Source organism: Vidua chalybeata, chromosome 18 (assembly GCF_026979565.1).
Source record: "Vidua chalybeata isolate OUT-0048 chromosome 18, bVidCha1 merged haplotype, whole genome shotgun sequence".
NCBI lineage: Eukaryota > Metazoa > Chordata > Aves > Passeriformes > Viduidae > Vidua > Vidua chalybeata.
The window spans coordinates 6,035,942-6,061,330 of NC_071547.1; the positions used below are offsets into that span (position 1 = coordinate 6,035,942).

The 25,389-nt window shown below is 41.6% G+C and overlaps 1 protein-coding gene across 11 annotated transcripts in view; it reads right to left on the reverse strand.

Moving 5' to 3' along the window:
• The window catches only part of GALNT9 (polypeptide N-acetylgalactosaminyltransferase 9), a 132,322-nt gene that overhangs the window by 75,593 nt on the left and 31,340 nt on the right, over positions 1–25,389 (reverse strand). For 6 of the 11 annotated variants that reach the window (XR_008434039.1, XR_008434041.1, XM_053959536.1 and 3 more), the window contains 2 exons: positions 10,722–10,888; positions 8,828–9,002 (listed from right to left, as the gene is read on the reverse strand). Coding sequence is in view for 9 of the 11 variants with exons in the window: in XM_053959536.1 (XP_053815511.1) it covers positions 8,828–9,002; positions 10,722–10,888 (342 nt within the window). In the remaining 2 variants the exon portion in view is untranslated. Of the gene's footprint in view, positions 1–8,827; positions 9,003–10,721; positions 10,889–12,772; positions 12,842–14,010; positions 14,239–17,087; positions 17,341–24,649; positions 24,724–25,389 lie in introns of those variants that run through there. The other 5 variants (XM_053959540.1, XM_053959541.1, XM_053959543.1 and 2 more) reach the window with 5 other exon arrangements.

A 25,389-nucleotide genomic window follows, 5' to 3' on the forward strand; every position in this document is an offset into this window, starting at 1 on the left:
TCTTGCAAATTTACAAAGCAGGGAAAAATGCAGAAAAGCTGAATCTGCTTTGTTCTTTCCATCATGTTATCTCTGCTCAGCAGCAGAAGAAAATACAGAAGGATGGACATGCCATCACTAGTCTGGTGACTCCATGCCTGGACACAGGCATAAAGCTCTCCTTCTCCCTCTGAACTCTGAAATAAAGGATTCCAAAACACCAGACAACAGGTACAGGTGCCACTAATTGTTTGCTTGACTCCCATGGCTTGAACAAATGTATTATGTTTGGGTCTGATTTCCAGACCTGCCCTGCAAAGCAGGAAAGCTGCTTGCACGCCTTCTGAAGCAAAAATCTGCAAATGGGTTTCCTTTGCAAGAATCAAACTCTGTCATTCACTACTGTCTGATTCTGGAAACAGGTCTTTGACAAACAAGGAAAGACTGGGAGTTTTCCAAAATACTTTCCCTTGGTGGGAATTCTTTGGTCACCAAATCCTCAAGTCCTCAATTAATGGCATGTTTATGTTGATACAAAGCAAGACTGTTTAACCATCATACCCAAAACTATCCTGGAGGTTCCGTGTCCCTTCTACAGTTCCTCCTGGGGTGCTCATTTTTCAAGTATTTTACTTTGTAGGGTAGATTGAGGTTGTGTAATGGAAAAGCTGAAAGAAGATAAGGATTTCTTCTCCCTTAATGTCAGATACCTGCAATGGACCTCCCGCATGCACAATAATTGCCTCAAACTTTCATTCTCAGCAGAGAGAGGCAGAGGCTGGCACTTTTATAGTCAGATGCTTCTCATAATAATGTAGACACTGAAACTGGGTGAGATTAATAATGTTCCAGAGGAGCCTATTTTGAATATAAAGGGAATTTAGCCTGCTACTTCGCAAGACATCTTAAAATTGGACTGCTGAAATATATCCCAAATAATGGTTAGAGAAATAATGTGAAGAAAATATTCAACAGTCACACTGGGTTTTAGCCTTTAATCATATTTGTGATTGTGTTAATCCAATACTTGAGTCTTGGAAATGCTAACCTGGGTCCTCATTTTCTTCTTTACGTGAAGAACAGTCCATTCCCTAGAGCTGCTCTCACACAAACTATTACCAAACTACTCCTGTCACTCTACACCTGAGGAATTTCAGTGTCTTCCCATTCGTGTGGCTCACATTTATTACCACCTGACATGGTGTTTTCCATCTTAATGGTACAAGGGGGGATCTTTGGAGTGTAGTACAACAATTGGGGTCAAAATGCATGATGGAATTCCATTACTCTCTATCAACCTATTAATGTGAAATCACAGATTCTGAACTTTCATGAAATCTGAGGCATCTGTCCTTGTGGTGGATGTTCTGTTTAAGTCCCCTGCACTCAAGAAATGTAAATATTTAAGATATTAATGTTTCAACAAGAGTTGATTTCTCTACCCTCAGGTTACAAATGAAGTCAAGTGCCATGCCAGGGTTATGGAGTCAATTGATATGAAAGCAACTGCTGGAACTTCATCTTCTAAACCTCCCATCTCACCCATGGAGGTGATTTCCTAGCTCTCTTGGTACCCAGATGTGTGGAAATCACATGTGTTAGGAAATATTCAGTATCTGGACAGACTGCACAGCTACCTAATTTCCAACATATTTTCACACCCACAAGTAAGAAAGTAGGCTCTGAGTCACAGATGGAAAGAGAAAATCCAGGACAGAGCTGTTCTCTTAGCAAAAATGCAGAATGGAGAGCCTTTTAATTAAACATTGCATACCTGAGAGATTTCATAACCTGTCCTGCCCTATAAAAGACAGCACAGAGAGCAATGGGGTATTCAGAGGCTCAGCCCAAGCTCATCTCTGTGAGATCTGCAGGAACACTCAAATCCCAGATCCTGCCAGTGCCCTCACTGCCAACACTGCTGGTGGGCTGTTTGTCTGCCTGCCAAGATCCCCAGGTAATGGCCAATAAAGGACTGTGAGTTTGAACAGCACTGGGAAATGCACTCTGTTTACATTGCTTATCTTGAGTAATCCATGGAACAGAGAGAGTTTCATTGCTATTCATGGCTTGAAAAGCCCAGCCTCAGAGTTGCTCTGTAAGGCTGAGCTGAGCTGCACATTCATCAAATCCTTTGTCAACCTTCCCGGTCACTCTGGCTTTATGTAATTGCTTCAGATTTTATAAAGAATTATGATTAAATTGTTCCAAGTAATTTCTAATTTTTTTCCTAATTCCAGACTGCTACTTTATTGTGTAGATTTTACACTCCTCTTTATAGACACCAGCATTCTTTCCGTGTGGTTTTTTTCCACTTTGCCTTGTTTTTTCTGCTATCCATCTGCAGGAGTCAGGTGCTTCTGGCAGCTCCTAGGACTGAAAGGATAAGAGGGAAAAGGTTGCTGAAGTCCAAGGATGTCCAAAACACTGAGCTGATGAGCTGCAGTCCGTGCTTGGAGGATTGCCTTTCCACATGGCCACTGCTGGCAGCGAGGCAGGATTCAGCCCTGCCTGATTAGGTGCATAAGCCAGATGTGGATTTTGGGATCCATCTCCATTTTTCATAGGTGCAAAAATATTAGGTTCCTAGTTTGCATCTGATTCAAGGTACTTTATGGGCAAAGAGCAGCATTCATTGTTAACAAGTTATTTACTGGAGCAAGAGGGAAAGTTCTCCCAGGCATATTCATAGACATGATGGATTTCAGTAAACTAAATATAATCAAAAGATTCTGCTTTAAACATAGTGCTTCACAGCATCCAAGTAGGTTTTTTTTCCACTTAATAAAAATCAAGCAGACAATTTGGACTGGAATTTGAGTGACATATGAAGATCCTCTCCCTTCCATCCTCTCTAAAACAATGTATTTGTCAGTGTCCTCCTCTCTCTCTGAATAGATTGTTGGTGAATAGATAAAACCAGAAGAGAAAGGACAATAAATTTAGTTCTCTTGTAGACTCCACTAAGCTAAAGGGTATTTTCACTTCAATTTTATTCAGTTTGATTTGTCCAAGTCTGTTGAGCACATCACTAAACAGAACATGCATTCAATGCTTTTGCCTACCAGTGGAAAGATCTCTTCATTAACAGCGGATTTTCCAAGGTGTTGAGCACCCATGATGACTTTATTGGGAGTTCCAGCAATGTTGGTTCTGTGGGATTCAAAAAATAAATGCTCCCAAGATAAACACTGGAGGTAGGAAAAGAGTTGGAAGGCAGAATTTAAGCCCGAGTACAGAATAAGCCTGTAAGAAGATTGAGAGCAAAGGCAGGGGCCATACTGTGATCACACAGCCTCTCTAATCCTATTGTAAGTCTATCTCTGAACATATATGCATTCTGTATTTAACACTGGCTTGATTCAGAGCAGCTCAAACCCCATGGGAAACCACAGCAAACAAAAACTCTGTGTTGTCTTCCATCCTTATCAGATTGCTGGAGAATTCATGCCAAAGGGAAAGCCTGATTTGTCACAATGCTAAAAAGAACAGCTTCTTCCAGATAAAAAAGAGATAAAAAGAAGTTAGTAATGAGCTCCTCAGCACACATGATTATATAATTCACCTTTTTAAATATGTAAAAACACCTGCTGACTTCAAGCAGACTTTTAAAAAGGCACAACATCAGAATAAATGCACACAATCCAAGGGAATCCACATGCATGCCGCAGGCCAGATCCTCTGCTGCCCAACTCTGCCACTTCAATGGCCTTCACCACTTCAGGGATGCTTTGCTAACATGCAGCATCTGAGGAGCAGACCTTACCTTCCAGTTCTTACTTAGAATGGCTGTATGAGGCATTTGTCAATAAATTCCTCCCTGCAGCCCAAATGTCACTTTTTCTAAATTTGTTCAAAAGTAAATCCTTTCCTAAATGACTGCAGGAATCACACTGGGAAATGTCTCTCCAGTTCTGCCCTGTTCTAGGTGGGTACCCAAATACCCTGATCTCTGGGCTCTTTTGAGATAAACATGCCTCTTTTTTATTTTTCTTCTCCACCATCACTATGCTACTTTTTACTCCAATAAAAAATGAAGAACTAACATTAAAAAAAAAAAACAACCTTCTTTGTCCTCCTTTCACAAATCAGAATTTCCTCTTCTTGCAAGCAGTTAGGGAAGAGTCCTTATAAGACATAAATGAAAGACAACATGGTCTCATCTGCTAGATTTTATGGCTCAGTGGATTTAACACTGTATTTTACTCTGGCTCTACCACTGTCAGGTACCATGAAGTATAAACTTAACAGAGAAATGCAAGGAAAAAGAAAGCTGTATAAACTGGAAGCTTATTTTGCATGATTTTACACGCTACCTCACATTTCACTGACAATATACATTTATCAGATGCAGACAAGCAGATCTACTGACATACATAATTCTTCACTGAGGCCGTCTGCAGAATATTTAATGTGGAATGCCTTTCCTGTAAATAAGTGTTCAGAGAAGTAAAAGAGAAATAAATTTCATTCTCCCTTCCTTGGTCTCTAAGAGAACTTCCCCATCTGTCCTGCCTGACATCTCTATCAGCATTCCCATGTGCCCAGGGAAGTTTCAGACCCACAGTCTCCAGCTGGAACAGAGGGAACGCAGCACCAACGCCTGCTGGAGAGTTAAGGATCAGCTCTTTGGCTCAAAAACCTCAATGGCTCTTTTCTGCACCAATGAAAAGCAACGAGGGTGCTTCAGTGAACATTCTAGGTTGTTGAGGTAGATGAATAGTTGAAGCTGCTTTTCTGGTACATCCTCTGCGTGTAGGCTGGCATCATCCCATGGGTCCCAAAGGCCCACATGGCTTCTGTTGCACGCTCCACTCAGACTATATTGCTTTTGCTATCTACAACATGTATTCCATTAAGTTACCAGAGTGATCCTAAGGCTTTGGATGAGGAATAATTCCCTTAAGTCCTTCCCTTTTCATTTGGGTTTCTCAGGTCAGCCTCAGCCCAGGGATGCTGCTGTAAGCCATGTCCTGAGCAGGAGTGATGTGCTTGAACGCTCCAGAGGGGGAGACTGCCCAGGAGAAGGACTGCAAAGGTAATTTCACCTTCACCACTTCTCTCATTTAGAAGGAAAGAGCCACCTGGACCTCGTCATGTCCCCAAAGAGCCACCTGAGCTCGAAAAGGGAGGACAGGGAGTTTACCTGCAGGTAGAGATTGGCTTCCAGTACATGGCATGAAAATGTTACCGGGGAGCTCTCAGGGGGACACACACCCTGTGGCTTTGTCCCAGGACAGCACAACCACATCTCTGTTACAGAGTACTCGGGATAACCAAAGTCAGTAGAAGATTAGGAGGAAATCAACTTCCTTTCTCCTTTACACACCTTTTTGAGAATCCATTGCTCATGGCCACCACAACAAACTGCATTACACCTTACAGTATAAAGTGGCATCTGCAAAGTAACATCCACAGGCCTGGGGATCTTGATCTCTAGCTCTTCTTAGTTTATTAAAACACCAGTTTTGTATATTTTTAAAACACTGTCAACTTCAGGGATAATCCATAAAGATGGGATGTGTGTGACACAATCTGTTACATTCTCAACTTATATTTCATGTTCTCTTTCTCATGTCAGGCTCTGTCTGGCTGGTATGTTGAAATCTTTTGATTAAATCCTCTTACTTCACTGCTTCCTTATTGAAACTCACCCTTTGTCTGGCAAAATTTTAATTACTGCAGGACTGCATAACTCCATTCAGTGCCCTGATAATACCTCTGTGATAGGAGCAAAAGCAATTCCTAAGATAGACTGCAACTATAATACTCTATCATTATGTCTTCTTTTATGGCTCCTAGCACCCTCTTTATGGCTGCTAATATATTGTGGTTTCTGCCTTTCAGGTACTGATTTCTGCTCTCCTTCACTCAATGTGTCCTTTTTCTCACCCAGAGAATTAACACCCTATCTCTGTAATCTCTTTCCTGCTCCCAGACATAATGTAGGGAAGGTCTCTTCTCCTTGTCACTTTATTATTTCCCATCTCTCAAAGACAGGAGTTTATACAATGCTCTGCATGTTCTGCAACACAATCAGCATCCAGGATGTGCTAGTCTGCTCTCAGGGGCTGCCTTCAGGCATGCTGGGTGGACCTAACCCAAAAGTCAGAGCAGGAATGCTCTAATCTTCAGAGGACTGAAGGAAAACTGAACTAAACAAGATGAACTACACCCTCAGAGAGGAAAGCACAGCAGTTTTTCCTCCCTCTTGGTTCTGCTGGGTTGCTGACTCCCACTGACATCAAGTAACCATTAAAATCAGACCAGCTTCTATTCCAACAGGAGAAGTAGAATTTTAGATATGAAATGTACACATACATTAGCCTGTAACTGTGATTTAAAATTCCATTTGAGAATTAATAGCAATGGCCTCCCTTTCAGGCAGTCCTCTCCACTCCCACTCTCACAGCAGCTGTATTGGCTCACACTATCAAAAGCCTTAAGGGGAACAGGTCAGTCGAAAATCACTGCTCTGAGATAACATATTTCTACACCTGAGAAGCCAAAAAGCAGCAATTAAGCACAGCAAAATAAATAATTCAATAGCTAATTTGACCTGCCAGGTTGCAGAGTATTTTTTTTATATCCTACCAGATTGTAATTTAGTTTAGAAGAAGTGTCCCTGGAGAGCAATGCTGTGAGAGCCCATAAAATGCTATAGTATGATATCAGGCAAAAAGCCACCTGTAAATGGGCCACTATTGTTTAAAGAAGTTATTTTTGTTGTCAGTCCTGCATATTTCATGAGAAAGTGATGAAGTCCTTCTTTGATTCTTTATGAATTAATCTGCCAACTGATTAGGCAGGTAAAGCAGCCATAGATTGGGAAACTAAATTGCACTGCAGGCACTTGACTTATAGATGGAACACAAACCAAACAGAAAGCTAAATGCTCTTTTCTGTGGTAAAGGAATTGGCTTCTTTTTAATTGCTTCACAAATAATCCATAGACAGCTTTTAGTGGGAGCAATCCATGTGGCCTCTGAATACATAAATAAGCATTGAAAATGGGGGGAAATATTCATGCAAGGTGCAACTTAGTGGGAGAATAGAACAGCAGAGCTTTAACAAGAGACTCCCAGCTGATTCCTGAGTTTATAGGGCTGTGGAGTGGGGGCAGTGCTAACCTGGTGGGAAAAAAATAGAGTAGTCCAGATGGAAGGACTTCAGTTCCTCCCAGTCAAAGGAGTTGAGATGAAAATGGAGATGACAGGCAACCACATGTGCACAGGTGAGCAGAACTAAAACCAGGAGGAGCTGGGTGGAGCAGGGTTTGAGATGGCTCTGAGCAGCCACAAAGGTTGAGTGGAACAAGAGGAGAAGCACAGCAGGGAGCACTCTGAGCCCACAGCTGCAGCTCTGAAATGAGGGGGCACAGGAGGCTCCTGGAGCACGTTTCTGTCCCCGTTGATCACCGAGTGCCCCACAGCAGGGGCAGAGCCTGGCTCAGCTGAGCACCTGAGACCTGAGAGCTCTGCTGGAAGGAGGGTGCACCAGGCAGGGGGCAGAAAACACAAACCTTTTATCTTGGGCATACACACTCATTTACTGAGCATTCCAGGTTCTTGCTATGCTGATCTCAACCCTTTCTGACATTAATGCAAAGCAGTACAGTAAAAAAACCCAAACCCTAACAAACCCCAAAGCAACCACAAAGCCCTTTCCTGCTAACTGACACCATTGCTGATTTTCCCTGGGTACAGTACATCAGTCAGATCTCAATGTCCTTATAAAATGATAACAAAATTCTCCTCAAGCCCCAGAAAATCCTCCCCAGCTTGGGCAGGACAGGCACTGGGGACAGCACCCAGAGCATGCTCTTCCCAGTCCCTGATCCTGCCCCATAGCTGATATTACCCTAAATTAATATTTGAAAAAAATTGAAAGAACTACTTCCTTTAAAAGCAAATAAATATATTAAACCAGCTCTTAAGCTTCTAGAAAATTACTACAGCTGCTATTACAGTCTAACATAGTCCTAAGGAAAAAAAATGGGATGAACATAAAGCAGGTGCACTACAAGACTTATTTTATTGCATCTTCCATTTTATAAAGATATTCATGAACATATAAAAATAAACACTCTACTCCTTTGCAATTAAGTTTCTCTCTAGTTGTAAGTACAGCTATTTTTAGTTTTAATTTGAGGATATCTCCCAGAATTGCAGAGCATAATAATTTCCACCATAACTCTGCATCATCATTATCAAATACCAGCCTATCTTTGGAAAATGCATGTTTTACATGCCAAAGGTCCCAGAAGTCCTTTTGCAGCTGATGGTACAGATCAGCTCCCACAGTCCCAAATTCCAGTAATGCTAAATGTTGGCCACCAAGTGGTGCTGCAAAGGTTTATTCCAAATGCAGTTCTGGCCCATTAAACCAAAAGGGGATGAGGAAAGGCATGCTAATTTCAAGCCCTATTATAAAAGAATGCAGGCAATAATTTAATGTTTCCCTCAAATGTAAATGCAAGGAAATTTATGAGGAAATCAGATTGGTATTCAAGTTTCTAAGAAGAAATTATAGAAAATGACAAGGAGGTAAAAGAAGCACTTGAAATCCTCCAGCCCAGAGCCTCCTTAATGGTGTCTCCCCATCTGACTGCTTTGGGATTTCACACCCATTGCGGTTCCCATTACTTCTCTCTCCACAGAGCCGTGCTAGACCAGGCACAGCAGCTTTTTTACGGGTCTTGCAGCCCCTGCAGGAGCCTGCCAGCAATGCTGCAATAGTCAGGAGCACAGCTCAGGAGTGCTGGCTGATGTGATCCCAGCAGCTGAGCACAGCCCTTCCTCAGCCCTGTCCCAGTGCCACCGTGCCTCTGGGCACAGCCAGCACTCACCAGCCAATGTTGAACTCCACGTGGGCATCGAAGAAGCCGACCACAGGAGAGGTTGCTGCTTTCCAGCCCTGGATCCTGGCTCGGATCAGCCCCTCCCGTTTGTTGTTGCGCACAATCTTCACCAGGCCCGGGTACCTCTTATGCACATACTGGTCCAGGTTAAACTTCAGCTCAACTGCAGGCACAGATAAAACCCACACAGACATTTAGAATGAGAAAGGCCCTGCAGTGCTGTGGTTTATTCTGCAGCAGAGAGGGAGAGGAATCCTTAAATATTCCCAAACCCTTGGTGAGTCTCACAGATACAAAGCCAGTACTGCAGCTGAGGCATGGAGCAGCTCCAGGGGTTTCAGCCCAGAGAAATTCCCCACACGCCACAGACTTGCCCAAATTTAATATGGCCTGATGGATTTGAGTATAGTGTTGAAGAGGGAGTTTGTCTATGTATTTTTAAAAAATTACAATTCTGATTCTCTGATGGTTTGCATTAGGTTACAACCAGCCTCTGGAAGAGCAATTCTGACAATAAACAAGTGTAACATGTCAATCTGGTGATTTATTTTTTCTGATTTATGCTGTTCAGTAGGAATTAGAAAAATAACCTCAACGGATTTGGGTCAAGATGTAATTCAGATCACAATTAATTTCCCTTAATTTTCAGGATTTTCCCTTAAATATAATTAAGATTCTTCAATACCAGGCTTCTTTCCTTTTTAACTAAATGGATATTGAAGATCTTAAATAGACTTCTCTTTTGTTCATTTTCAGGCATTCAATCACAGATGGAGGAGAACTCATTCACCCTTTTTCAGCTTCATTTCAAGAGGCTTATAAACAGGCAAATTACCAAAATGGTCTCTCTATTTTTTTTTTAAATCAATGTAGTTTGGTAATTCATTTACACTGAAACTTATTCATAAAGTGGCTTTTGCCTAAATATATTTCTCAGAAAAACTAGTAGAAGCTTCCAGGACATTAGGAGCCTCATTTTTCTGATCTATATTAGACAGTAGAATCATTATCATTAGAATCAAAGAGTTGATAAATCTCCAGTTATTTAGACGAGTGGCAGAGAAAAGCCATATAAGAGTTCACTGAGAAATGATGAGTTCAATTCTCCTCAGGATTGCCTTGACTCAGACACTTTGCAGTCTCACATAATTACTCCACAGGTTACACTGCCATAATTGAAATCTGAATTGCATAAACATTTTCTTAAATCTATAGGTTTTGGAATTTATTTTCATTTGAGTTATCTCTTCTCTCAGCTCTCCCTTCTCTTCGGGGATCTCGAAGAGTAAGAGCAATGTAAAACTGAAAGAACTTAGAGCTGTTGATCTGAGGAGGAAATGCTAAATTTTAGGCTTATTGGAAATAAATATGATTTCAGAAGATGAATCAGTTCTGCAAGTGTAATGTACAAACTTAAACATGACAACACTAGTCCCTTGGATCCTGAGAATGACTACATTGTGAAACATGCTGATAATAGCATCCTATATGCTCACCAATATTTGGATTTTGGATTAAATAATGAAGAAACAATGTGCTGCCATATAAAAGAGTGGAAACTATCTTTAAGGAGAATCTGTAGCCTCGCTTTTCCTTGGCAGTAGAATTTAACTTTTATTCTATTGATGATGATATTCCTCTGGATTTGGAGAAAAGTGTCCTATTAAGGTTGCCTACATAAATGCCACCCATTCTGTTATGATTTCAATGAAACCAACAGGCTTTTCACACATAATGTTTATTTGTTATACAAATAGTCAATATTTTCTCACAGCTTTGTGCAAATGGCTCAATGAACCCTCTCATCAACAAACACATTTACATTTCACACCCAGAAATCACGCAGGGCACCGTGCTTAGAGGCAAAGTGGCAAAAGCTCACCATTGTCACTGTTGTCATCCACCAGGATGATCTCCTTGAGCAGGTGGGATGGGGTGTGGTTCACCACGCTGTGCACCGAGCGCAGGATGACAGAGAGAGCCTCGTTCACAAATATAAACACCACAGAGATCTGGGGCAGGTCCTCTGGGTAGGTCATCTGCTTGCACCTGGAGAGAGGAAAGTCACAATTAAAACCCAAGCAGCCACTTGCAGGCAAAACAGACTGAGGAGCATCCTCCTTTCCTTGCTCTCCATCTGTGTAGGAATTTGCAGACTTTGTCCTTTCTTGTTGCCTCAGGTTTTAGCTTTTATATTTTCCAGATTCTGTACTGCTTTAGTGTGTGGGTCTGAGCTTCATCTTAGGGGATGGTGAGCTCTCTTCACAAGCAGGGAGACAAAACAATTCCGTCTCTAGCTGGGGACCAAGGACAAATGATCCAAATCTCAGGCCCAAGAGCATCAACAACGTGGGCTGAAGAGAGAAAAACAAGAAGGGTGGGACTTCATGGACTAAAGCTGGAATTGGACAATTAACTCCAATATGCAAATGGACCAGAACTTATAAAAGTGAGAGACCCCGTGAGAGGTCGTGCATTTTGGGACCATTTTGGTTCATCTTGGGTGTAGCCCTGGCTGGGCTCTTGTGCTGTCCAAGGTGGATCCATGGAGGCCTTTTAATAAATCCCTGCTTTATTCTTTAGCTCTGTCCAGTCTCTGTTCTAGGTCAGCCTTCATGAGGCATCATTCTAATCCCAAGGAAAGATGTGGTAGAAGCTCAAAAGAATCAGCCTGGTTAGGAGCAGCACCCTCTCCATCAGTCCAGCATAAAACACAGGGTGTGTGCACGCACACAGATTTGTAGCACCTCTCATTCCCTGTGAAATTAAAAGCATCTCTTGAATACCAAAGGACTATCAATGTCTCTGCTCAAAAACAACCTGGAGAAGGCCTACAATGCCACACCCAGGCTGTGCTCCATGGGGAGCCAGCAGCAGCTCTGCTGCTATCTCACAGCTGCATCAGAGCTTTAAAACCAGCATTGGCTCAAGCTCATTTGCCCATAGGGAGAGCACTTGCCACCACTCCTGACTGCACAGTTTGTGCAGCAAGAACAAACACATGGTGGTTGTTGTACAGGCCTGCACTTGCTGAATTATCTGCAAACAGGTCTGCTCCCTCTGAGATGTTGCCTTGCTAGGCTGCTACATCCTCATTCACAATTTCCTTTTGTGCTGCTCACTGATACATATATTTTACCACAGACCATTTTGAGAAGAAAAACTGAGGCCTGGAGAAGTTGCACAGCACAGAGCAGAGCTCCTGCTTCCCAAGTCCTCGGCCCATGCCCCTCTGTAACACCACACTGCCTTATTTTAGTGGGATTCTCTCCCATTAGCAAAAAGGCTAACTTTCAAAACTACCTACCTGTTCTCACAGTCAAAAAGACATTCAGAATTACCATAGCAATTGCTGAACTTGCTCTCTAAAATACTGCTAATGATATAACAGAAAATGACTTCTGCTCTTATCAAACTTTCTGACCTCTATGCTCATTACTTTGGCATAACAATCACTTTTTTTCCCACTATCAGCAGTCGTGGGGATAGGGCAGGTGACAAATGCTTGACTGCTGAGTAACCTCTGCAAGTCAGTTATGAATTCTAGTAAAGTGTAATTATTCATAATTCCTGATCCCAGCACTATTTGCTCAGAGACCTGAGCACTCATCATTGATTCCAGTGCTACCATAGCTACTTACTGGCAGCCTGCTGGTGGCCTGTGCCACACAGAGGACCACTGTGTAAAACTCCTGGCTAAGCAGCATTCTTACACAGCCTGAAAATACGCCTGGAACGAGGAGAGAGGTTTTCAGGAGGTGTGAATGTTCTGACACAGCCCTCATTTTTGAATTGCTTTTTTGAATGCAATTTTCCTCTTGAGCACACCGATGTATAAAAGAAGTGCATAAGGAATACTTCAGTAACAGGAAAGAGCCATCAGCTAAAAACATGGACCTTGCAAGATTTCCTGTCATGAGGGACATCTTTTACCTGACAGCAGTTTTCTCTGGAGTCTCACTTGTATCAACACATCCCAAATTGCACCTCAGGAAATCAGACCAGTCCCCAGGGAGTGGGTGCACTGCTGGTGCAGGTGAGGCAGAGGAGGGAGCCCACCCCAGGCTATCCCTCCTTGTGGGATCCTACAGCAGCACTCAGAGCTGGCAGGAAAGGAGGGAGGGAAGGAAAGTGTGAAACCCATCTGTGATGCCTCAAGTTTTAGCTTTTCTATTTTACAGATTCTGTGCTGCTTTAGTGTGTGGGTCTGAGCTTCATCTTAGGGGATGGTGAGCTCTCTTCACAGAGCAGGGAGACAAAACAATTCCTTCTCTAGCTGGGGACCAAGGACAAATGATCCAAATCTCAGGCCCAAGAGCATCAACAACGTGGGCTGAAGAGAGAAAAACAAGCAGGGTGGGACTTCATGGGCTAAAGCTGGAATTGGACAATTAACTCCAATATGCAAATGGACCAGAACTTATAAAAGTGAGAGACCCCGTGAGCGGTCGTGCATTTTGGGACCATTTTGGTTCATCTTGGGTGCAGCCCTGGCTGGGCTCTGGTGCTGCCCAAGGTGGATCCATGGAAGCCTTTTAATTAACCCGTACTTTATTCTTTAGCTCTGTCCAGTCTCTGTTCTAGGTCAGCCTTCATGAAGCATTATCTGGAGACAAAACATGAGGCTGTAGCACAGGAGGAGGAATTACAGAAAGAAGGAGAGGTCACTCAAAGCAGCACTTACTACAGAAGGGACAAGCAATTAAAGGAAAGGTGGGACCACCACTAATGCCCAAAATACAGAGGCATGTGTGGACCAAAGTTACCTAGGAACAGACAGGGAACCACTGAAATACTACAGGATCTCAGAGAATTAGGAATTTTGCTGAACATTGCTGAGTAAAAAGTATTTGTTTTACTGGCAAGTGATCTGAAACACCTGGACACACAGCCACGTGTTCCTGGTCAGACTGATAGGGTAACTACAAGTGGGACTAATTCCTGTACTTTTCTGCCATCCTCCCACTTTCATTCTGAGAAAAAAAATATCTAATTCTAGCTTTAAAACAGCACACCTAAACCATAACCTCCTAATTTTTGATTTATTTGTTCTTCATCACATTAAATCAATGCATTATTGTCCCAGGTGTGGCTCCGTGGGACAATAAGACAATGGTTCACTCCGCTGGTTCACAAGACTTTTCATGCCTTAGTTCTCAGTGATTACTTACACTGTAGGGCATCAGGGACTGCTTCAGATAAAAAGCTGGTTTGAATTTCTTATTCCACCTGGATGAAGTCATGCCTGCCACTTCTCACTGCAACCTTTTGTCTGTTAGTTCTTCCCTTCTTTTCTCTTCGGACATAATTGAAAAAATGCATTTTGACTGCATTTGGAAACAGCACTCCAAACAATATATATTGGAATATCTTTGGTAGTGCCACTGCAACAAGAACACCTAGATGGGAAAAAGCAAACCTCAGAATTTAGCAGTAGTTTAAAAGCTGTCATAAATTTATTTATTGCAGTGAGGATGAAGAACAGCAAAAGCAGCTGTTCAGCTGAGCACTTTCCAAAGCACAGCAGTGATTTAAGGGTTTATTTCCTGCAGATTTCAAGTCAACCTTGAACTCTCAACTCCTTAGGTCACTTCACAAAATGAGATTGATGTGCTGAGGTAGTCAGGAGAAATTACTGGTCCACTACCAAACACTTCTGATGATGTTTGAGAGCATGAGCAATCCCAGTTAAGTTGTCTTTCCTTAAAAATCAGTGGGTGCTTAAGTGGTTTGCTGGATTGTTGCCCGAGTTCTTCCCAAACTGTTCTCTAATTAGACACCAGCCACAGCAATTTACAGTTAATACTTCCTTCATTCCAAGAAACTCTAACCAGAGTTTGACACTCCTAGCCAAACAGTGACATTAGCAAGCCTGGCACTGCCAAAGCACACCCATGGCTGTCACCTCAGCCAGAGGCTGACAAGTGCACTGCAGTGGGTCAGCCAGTGGTGCCTGTAAGCAAGGGACACAAAGAGTGACAGAGTCCTCCTTGCAGCAGCCCTGGACTGGCCCTGGAGCAAGGCAGCAGCAGGGGACAGTTCATTATGAGAGAAAAGGAAAGGCTGTAAAAAGCCTGTTGACTTCCAAGGAGCCAAAGGGCATCCTTGCAGAAAATGGCTGGAGCAGCAGCCTGGACACAGAGGAAATCATCAGGCAAGAAAGCTATGAGCTAATGATGGGGCAGCTTAGCACAAGACTACCCACTTTGATTATTTCTTTTGAGAAGAAAATTACCAGAATGGGAAGAGCTCAAAGTGTACAAAATGCACTAGCAAGGCACACATTTATAATCCTTCAGCCTTACTGCCAACAGAACTGTAGTAAGAAATTTGGAAATCATCCCTTTTTTAGCCCTGATGCTGCGCAGTGCCTGAGTGTTTCAAGCTCCCAATGCTCTGCCAGGGAAGGGAGCTGGATCCCACCACAGTCTCCACTTCTCTGCACCAGGTCTGACCACACTGTGAACTGTGTGAAGAAGAACAATTTCAGCAACTGACAGCTGAAACCTGGCCTCGTTAACATCCAGCACACCTGAGTTTGGGAAGAATTGAGTGTACATTTGACTTGTGTGGTAACTAAAGATGGTCTGAGCTGGGCAGGCACAGCTTACATTTAATATTCCTGTGATTTTAAATCAGCATTCAGAGCTGTCAGCAGGTCCCACAGAGTACAACCAGCAGAGGAGCCCAGGTCTCCAGGGCACACAGGTATCTGGGCAGGGACACACTGCTGGATGTCTGCAGGACTAGGGATTCCAGCAAAGGCTGACAATGCCATGGCTAATCAATTCCATGGGCCTGCTGAGGATGGATTAGACCTGATATGTGAAACAGCCTTGCAGGCACCTTTCATACAACATGCCAAGCAGCAAACCTGGGGCATCCTGCTGTTGTCTTAGGAAAGGTCTTTGAGTGTTCTCATTCTGTATTTGCTACTGCAGAGCTTGGCTGGCAACCCAGACGTATTTCCTTTCAAATAATTTTCTCTATTCTAGAGATGATTTTCACTCATTCATTCCCTTACATTGAACTGGCTTCTTAAATGAACATTTCCCAGCCAGCTTCCTGAGCCCAACTGTGAGAACTATCTTGCAGGCACAAGAAAACGGGAAAAGCTCTTTGGTTGGCAGATCAGAAACTTGGGGAAAAAAATCATGTCTAACATAAAAAGGGCATAGATCAGAAACTGGGACATGAGAAAACAAAAGGTACTCAGCTGCACATGAACCTGCTCATGGCAACCTTGTAAGCTTGGAGGCATTAAAGGGAAGGAAATTTTTTTCTGTCTGAACCTTCATTCCCTGATAGATGTATTTACTCTATTTGTATCTGATCCAAGAGAAACATGTGAAGTCCTCTATTTATCAGGCTGCTCTTACAGTCCATTTGGGTTGCACTATTTTTCGTGAAGGACTGTCACTGCAGCCATGCAGGTAGTTCAGTGCATTGCCAAAAAAAAAAAAAAAAGAGGAAAATCTTCCCTGCTCTATTTCCCCTGCCCTTTTTTTTCCTGTCTACAAACTTGCTAAACTCCAAAAATGAGTTTTGCTCACAGACCTTAATATACTGAGTTTGGAAATGGATTAAGCAATGCATTTAGAGATTTCTGACAGCTTTACCCTTCAGGAAGAAATGCAAACAAAATTAAAGCTGCTTCATGAATCTTTAAAGTGTTTAATACAAGATATGTTTTTCCAATGAACTACTGGGATGGAGATGACTGAAGGTTTCTCTCCTTCACAAACTTGATGAAATTCCTGGGCATGAAGAAACATCTGCAGTTCTGGCAAAAAGAAAAAAAAAACCAAAAAAACCCTACTCCTACATGCTCTGTACCTTGAAAGCTTCAGAATGATCTGTGTTCATGTTTTATATCCACAGCAGGAGAACAAGTTGGAACAGCTCCTTATTTGGTACACGATCAATGAAAGGACAAAGATAAATATTTTAAAAGATTATTGAACTCTTTCTCTTTAATGCTAACAAATACTACTTTTAATCATTAGGTCAATATGTATTTTGAGCCCTGTTAAACCAAAGGCTCAGACTAATCTTACCTACATGGTTACCTTTTAGCACCTAAATGTTACTGTGACTCCTATAGGCACAGACGATTTACCACAGCTAAATCACTAAATTTAGTGTCTAGCTCAGTGCCTGATTTCTTTCTCCAGAAACCCACTGAGGCTTTACAGCTAGTGCTGGATGCAATAGTAACTTTTGAGCTGCAGAAATAAACTAACATTACCTTCCTCTTCCACACTGGCACAACAGAGGAGACGTGACAAGCTGCAAATGTCTCGTTGCCCAGCATGGGATCCAGCTGCTGACCAGTCTGCAGCAGGAGCAGTGACAGGCCACAAAACTGATTAGCTTCATGGATCATGAATCTGTCAGCCAGAGGCTCCAACTCCTTCCTAATTAATTCTCCTTCTCAGCAGAGGATGTTAACTGTATTATGGCACAACATTCTCTTTCTGTTGAGGGTGGATTTTCCTGCCCTATCCAAAAACCCAAATGGAAAATTCTTGAGTTCAGGGCTTGCTCTTACTTTCTCCCCCTGTTTTGCAGCTCAGGGTCAGTATTTACTAAGAACACATAATATAAATTAATTTCCTATATATTCATTATATATTCAAATATATATTCATTTCCTAAGAGCACATAATATAAATACAGCTGTGAACAAGAGAACAGTGGTACAGAACACTGATGCTCTATGCACCCTGAGAAAAACAGCACATTGTGTTGAGAAATTAGGTAAGAAGAGAAATGAGCCATTTTCAGAAAAAGCCTCAAAATTATGGTGATACCAGAAGATACCTTCTTCACAGTCTGTGGTCCTTATGGAACAGCCTCCATTTTGAAATATCCTACAGCAGAAAAATCAACACCTTCTTCCTGAATTTGTTTGGAGAACTGCAGGTACAAGATACAGTGCAATTCTTGGTGGTGCTGTAAGTCTAAAAGTCTAAGTCTGGAAATCCACTAAAATAACCTTTTCTCCATATTTTCTTATATACAGTGATGCTGATTATCATTTTCTCATAAAGTGAGATCTTAAATCTACTCCATACTGTGGGAATTCCCACCAGCCTTTTTCACATGCTCCTTGACATATTTTTCCTTATTTTGCATCCGAAAGTCTAAGAAAGAAGTCCCCTACATTCACCAGAAAGAAACCAATATCTGAGCTAACCTCAAACACCTCCTGTACCAAGGAAAAATGTCCTTTCATGTCAACCACAAACAAAGCAATGAGTTTTCCAGAACACATCTGGTCATGGGAATTTCCCACATTCCCAGGCTGGACAATTGAATTTGATGTCTGTAGGATTTGCAGGCTGAAGAACAGCAGCAACCTTCCTAAAATAACTGTCTTTTATACCTTAGGACTCTTCACTGTCCCATTTCCTAAAGGAAAGACCAAATTTACAGGAATTTCTGTCCTGTAATATTTCTACGAAAGAGAGAACCCTTTCAAGCTGGACACAGGCAGGCTAAAGGTCCCCATCAATTTTCAATTCCACACAATGGACAAGGGTTCCCTGAAAATCACAGATTTGTTTTTTATTCTTTTTCCTTTCTTTTAAATTCCAGGCCAGTACAAATGTGACTAATTGCTCTGCTCATAAAAACCCAACACATGTTTGTGCCTTTTGTTTTATAACACATTTGCTCTATTTGGTTTAATTCCTCCTTTCTCTAAGCAAATTATTTTTATATTTATAGTAGAAAGCCCTGAGAACTGTCAATCAATGACTGATAGCACAATATATATGCATAGTTAACATATGCAGCAAGATGACTCTACTTGTAGAGAATATTAACCCTTATATTTAAGATTATTAGACTCTTCAAAAGTAGCTGCTGCACACATAAAATAAGAGGCCTTCTATTTCAGTGAGCTATTTCTGGTTTTCCTCAGGCAAACAATACCAGAAACATGCCATTATGTCTAATACCCTTATTGATTTATATATATAAAAATGCTAAAACTAGTTTCAATCACTTTTAAAACAAGCCTCTTTATTAACATGAAAAATGGCTCAAAGCTCATGCTCACATCCTTCTGTAGTAAAAAGTCTTTGCCTTTTTTTTTTTTTTTTTTTTGTAACTTAACTTGAGTCACTAATATGTTTTGAAATACCATCTGTAAAAAATTTCCACTCTATCCCCCAGTGTGCCTGTCCGGATCTGCCTCTGGCTGTATGCATGCTGCATCACAAAGCATTAGGCTCATTGGAAATTAATGGAGAGGCTGAAATCTGCTTTCAAATGCTTTCCAAAAATCCCCAAAGAAAACAGATCCCCTGTGCAAGTTTATTTTTAATGGTGCTGCACTTAAATTTAAGGAGGAGCTCAGCTAAATTCCAAGTGACATGTATTCTGCCTCATTTTAGGTGATTAAAACAAATGGCTTGTTTAGTGATTCTCAAGATTTTGCAAATATCTTTGCCTCTGTTCCAACTGGATTCTTAGCTTGCATCCTTTTAAAGTAAAAACTAGAAAATAATTGTCTTTTAAAAAAGCCAGCTAAAGGCAGATTAAAAAAATTCTGCTTTGAGATTGGAGGGCTCTTTGAAGTTAAGTGAAATATAAAAATTGGTGAAACTGATGAAACAATATTAAATAAAGGCCATACTAAAAGAATTGTGACAATTTGATTTGAAGATCTTATCAGCAAAATACATTCAGGAAAACACTACCTTTTATGCAACTTTTTGAAAACTTAATTTTGGGAACCATGTTGTCTGTGGGGAAGAGAGAATACAGACTCTCATTTCAGTTTTGCCAAAACTAAAGTCTCATATTTCAAATAGGGAAGGTTCACAAAGAGCCATCCATGAAACCAGAAGGTGTTTTCCAGAGTGCATTCACAAAATTGGCTGCTGCCCAGTGGCACCACTCCTTGTTGCTGCCACCAAGGGTTATTCCTCTCCAGCAAACCATGTGAAGCCATTTAGCTGCACTTCCAGCAGTGGCTCTTAGCACTTTTCCCATTAAAGAAGTACTTTTCCACTCAAGGTGATGCATCAAGATCCCAAAAAGGTTCTTTGTGGCAAAGGGATAATTAATCCCAGCATGTCTGCAGGGAGTGAGATGGTAACAGCCCAGATGTCCAACAGCAGGTTACCTATCTGAAGGTACCACCTCCTCTGAAGCTCCTCTCCTATTGCCTACTGAGCCCGTGCCAGACATAAGGGAAAAGCAGTGGAACTGATGAAATCAAAGGAATTATTTTCAATAAATAATGCATAAGAGTAAACTCAGCCTTTTCCATTTGCACAGAAGAGTTTGCTGTACCCTTGAAGCTATTTGTTATTCAGATAATAATATGTAAATACAGGAAGTTATCCTTGACTATTAAAAATGTACTGCAAGTATTTAACATTAAAAATTCCAGGTACTTTTGTTTAATTTTGACTATCTCTCTGCCTCAGCTGGTGTTGCTGGTGGTGGACAGAGGTTGAGTATCACAGTAGGGCAATAAAAAAGTTTTCAAGGTAACTGCTGCAGAGCTCTTCATGAATTTCATTAAGGGTTTGCTGTCACGTTGCAGTGTAGTGGTGAGGAGGAGAATAGAGGAATGCAATATTTTTCCATTATCACTTCAGCTAACAATGTTTTTTATGGTCTTGAGAGGATATACAACAACGTTTGGCAAACAATCCCTTCTTTAATAGGCTCCAGTGTATTTCACAGGAGACCAGCTTTAATCTTTGGTCAAATTCAGTTATGCAGCAGAATGTTTCTTTCTACCTATGTACAAATACAGGATAGTTGGAGGAGTAAACCACCAAATGGGAGGTCAGTCATAAACTGGATAAACTCCACCACTACCTGCCGAAATTGTAGTGAGAAGCTCTTTAATCCTTTCTTGTCCCAACTGCTGCAAGGCTGGTTGTAGCCCAGAAAGGTAATGCTCCCCTGGTAATCACAGCACTTTTCTGAGGTGGTGCACAAGCTCATTTGACTAACCAGCAATAGCCTTGAAACGTTTGAACAGTAGTCACGGGCTTCCTCCTACTTTAAATGATCAATTCCTATCAGAGTAAAAACAGAACCACGTTTATGGTATGTGGGAGGAATTATGGTTCAAATAGAGCAGTGTTCCAAGAACAAATGCATAAAGAACATTGATTTAGCACTGAAAATGGGAGTATTAAATCCACGATGTTTAGATGCTTTATATGGGATTGAGGCAAGAGCTTGGTGGCAGCAGCAGAGTGTTTATGAAAAGTCTGAGTCAGGCAGAGAGGACAAAGGAAGGTGCATGTGCTGTGTGTGCGTAGGAAGCTGCCTGACAATCAGATGATGGAGCACATCCAAAGCTCTCCATGAGCTCTAGGTCAGGATTCCATAGGATAAATCATTAGACAAGAGCAGCCAAATCCTGAAGTGCAGATGGGACTTTACTCGTCCCTACATCCTACCCAGTGATACTTGCAGGGTTGTTTTCCATGCATTACAACTACTCTGTGAAATGTCCTACTCAAGGAAAGCACCTAAGCTTGTCTTAACTTCACTGAGGTTATTCATACACTTAAAACTAGGAACATATTTAAGTGCTTCGTTGGACTGGAGCCTAATTGCACTTTTATAGCTTTTGTTTAAATTAAAGGCTAGTTAGAGGTGAACAGCACAGTATTCGACAATTTCATGCACTTAGAAGTTAAATGTTAACAGCAGTTCCCTTCTAACTATTTATAATGCTTCAGATTGTATAATTTGAGAAAACTCTTGTGTTTTTATTTAGCTTTGGTTACATTTAGAAATGAAAAAAGTTTTCAAAAATCCAGCCACATTTACTGTCTAGCACATAGCTAATACCTAGAGCACACACTTTATAGCAGCAGAACAGTGCAATGCATGGGGTTTTTTATATTTATGAGCTCTTATCCTAATTTAAAGAGAAAAAACAGGTCAACATGTGCTTGCTTTTCACTCAGGTTCACAGAAATTGGGCACACGTCCTAGACCAGGCAACGTACTTAAGTAAGGCTGTGAACTTGAGCAGGGCAAGGACACTCAGAGCCTTTTCCTGGCTCTGACATTTGGCCATTGCAGCACCTCACTGTTCCTGCACAGTTCCTGCCCAAACCAGCCTGCTAAGAAACGACTTCCCTCTTCACTTCATGTTGTCTGGTAGCTCTTCTATCTTGTCCACAGACCACAAGCATTTTAAATTCACATCCTCGGTGTTTGCAGAGTTAAATTAATTTGCCACCACAGAGAAAGGCAGGAGTGAGTACCATTACCTGCGAGCCCAGCAGGCTGAGGTTCTGTTCACAATCCTGCCCTTCCTCATCCCTCATCTGCAGACCCACACATTCAACCAGATCCTTCCAGGCTGTTTGCTCAGAGCTGCACTTAGAGAAACTTTCCCCCCAGTGATTCCATAGATTCCCAGCTCTGTCAGGCAAAGGAGGGGAGTGCTCCTCTCTGAGCAAACAGAACACAAATTCCCTGTCCCTTGGTACACGGGTTAATAACTGCAAGGCAATAAGCCAATGGAGTAGCTAGAGGTCAAGCATTTGTTTTCAGGCAGTGTAGAAAATACAGGAGCAAAGCTTCAATGTCATTTTTATCTTGGGTTTAATGTAAACTTCACCATGACCCTCTGGGAGAACTGTGTCCTAGTGAAACATCCACAGCAGGATGAAAGCTTACTGCAGTCGCTGAATGAGACAACTGTTCACTTTGTGGATGGAAATAACTAAAATTTATGCCTTTCCTCTGAAATTTTAGGGGTACAGACTAACTTAGCAACAACACCCCAGGGTATTTTAGTGCACTGTTTTAATTATTATTGCTGCTATTAATATTCCACCATTATTCAAGTCTGGAGTACTGTGTCTGCCTGAGAGGTGTGTTTATACCACCCCAGAGGCCAGCCCACTGCTGGGGCCTGCAGAAGACAAAATGCATAAATGCAGACTAACAGAAGTCTGGTAGCATAGAATAAATAATACACTCACCCCCTGGAGCAAGGAAGAAAATAAACTAATTAAGGAACTATTTGACAACCTGAAGGCATCTCACACAGGTAAAATGCAATTCCAGAGGGTTTCTTGTCTAGAAGCTGAGAAACAGGGAGCTTGTGCAGAAGTAATACACAGAGATGGTATCTCCAGTAATAGAGCCTCACTGATAAATCCTGACACACCAACACCACCCTAAATTGTGAGTGCACTTAGACCAAGCTCCTTTGGTGCTGCATTCAGCAAGGTGGCCTGGGTTGACTGTGGTTTGGTTTTGAGACCACAGCAGAAGGTGTAGAAGCAATGCAACAGAAGACAAGAGCCTTTCAGAAAGCAGCAGGAACAGAAAATAGAGTCCTCACACTCCAATATCATAACACTTTCAAACAGCTTAACTGGCAGGTGCTGTTTCAGAGAAACCAAACCTTGGAAAGCATCTAGATCAAGCTAACCAAGACAGGGAGCTAACATTTGCCAGCCTGTATCTGTCAGGTACTTCTGGCTCTGGCTACTTTTAAGAGTCTCTCACTTTTATTAGCACTAAATTCACTCAAAGCAGGAGACACAGGCAAAACAAGCACGAACTGACACTATTAAAATGAAACACTGCATCAACCTGGAGTTCACAATTCAGTTTTATTTCAGACAGAAGAGTAAATTGTCTGACATTTTGGCCTGTTCATGTTTTTATCACAAAGACACAAACAACAACAACAACTACTAAAAATCCTTGAGGTTATGTGACCTGAAACCTTGACTTTCCTATACTATGAAACCTATCCAAATAAAATAGGAATAAGAACTCACTAATTTTTAAAGCTACATCAGGAAGACATCTGGAGATAATACAGACCTCACACTCTCAGCAGAACTAAATTTGCATAAACCTTTTAAGAAAGAAACGGGAAATATTATTTCAAACCTTTAGAACGCCTTCAAAGCCCTACAAAGAATCTCAGGTATAGTGTAACAGAGGTACATGCAAGGAAACATAAAAGGAAAATAATACCAGCCTGAATCCATTGCCTGTCTTGTTCTGTTACTTCTTTTTATCCTGTAATGTGATATCATGGAGTGTAACATAACATGACAGTTCAGAAATTTACAGGAATACCCTTCTCTCCCTGGAAGTGATAGCAGGCAACAACCAGCCATGGGCTCAGGGGAGGGAAATGAAAGAAATTCTAAAATGCCAGCACACAGCTGCAAGTCCTGGCTGGATCTCAGCAGTGCTTCTGCACTACAGATATGCATTTACCTATGAAAGAACAGCTCACAGAATTTGTAGATAGTATCCCACTATCGCTCTTCTTTAGGAGGAACTACTCTTTCTACCATGGAAATAATGTGGCTTTCTGGTTTCAAGTTCAAAAAATTACCACAGTCTCTAAAGCATACTATAAAAGGAAAACAAAAAACCAAACAGTAGTGCTTAAGGTGAATGTGCAGGTCACATGAGACACATTTAGTCTGAGGATTGATGAGAAAAACTGAGGGATGCAAACCAGATTTTTGATCATTGTTTCTTTTCCTCCCAGCTGACCAGGCTGCCCATGCTGGCAGGTAATTTTTCAATGAGTGTTGCTAGTAGAGAAATCTGGTCCTGTTTTTGCATGCCTCGGAGCAGGTAACACTTTGGGCTGGATTCACCTGCAATCCTGTTTAAGCTGGCTGCCCATGGTCCCTGAGGGAGGGACTTGCAGGGGACATTACACCCTGTACATGATAAGCAATGCTGCCATGGCATCTCCATCCTCTACACAGGCAGCCAAGTCAATCACCCCAAATTAGATACCTAATTTCTAGTCACTGTTATGCAACCCACCTTAGGTAAACTATTCATGTATTCAGGAGTACATTCTGGTGCAGACAAATTGCAGGGAATGTCTTCCAGCCTCGCTGCATTTAAACACAACATTGCAATCAGTTATTTTTCATACTCCCTAGTTAATCAAATTCAGCCTTCACTAAATCTACATTTATTAGTGCTGACAGTCATGCAGAACTTGTCTTCAACAATTAGTATACACAAAGGCACTGCAAAAATGTAGAACAGGAAAATTACTGCATTTGAACATAAGGTGGCTTTTTGGATAAGGTTGTTCATTTTTATGGTTCTTTTTAATTTAGTCTTTCTGGTGCTCCTTTTATCCCACAGGTCAGTGTTAATAATCAAGACCTATGTTACACACTTTGCAGTATAATTAAAGTCACTACTTAATTGGAAAGCCTAGCACTAAACAAAAGGGAATCAATAATGAATCTAATGGGAAAAGCCAGAGAAAACATCTATTGAATATCAGAAATAACTGTGAGTTACTGCCATGTGTCCAGCACTGCTGCTATGGAGACAGCATGGAGCCTGGTGATGGGGAGGCTCTGCTCTGCTCATGAGCCATGTCCTGCAAAAAACTGTGGTACTGGCCTCAAAAAGGGGATGAAAGATTTCTCAATATCTTTTTTATTATTATTATTGAGAAACATAGTCACTGTTCCTCAGTCTTCTCACTGCAGTAATTTAACATTGCACAACTAACTAAATATACAAAGACCTAAAGGTGACCT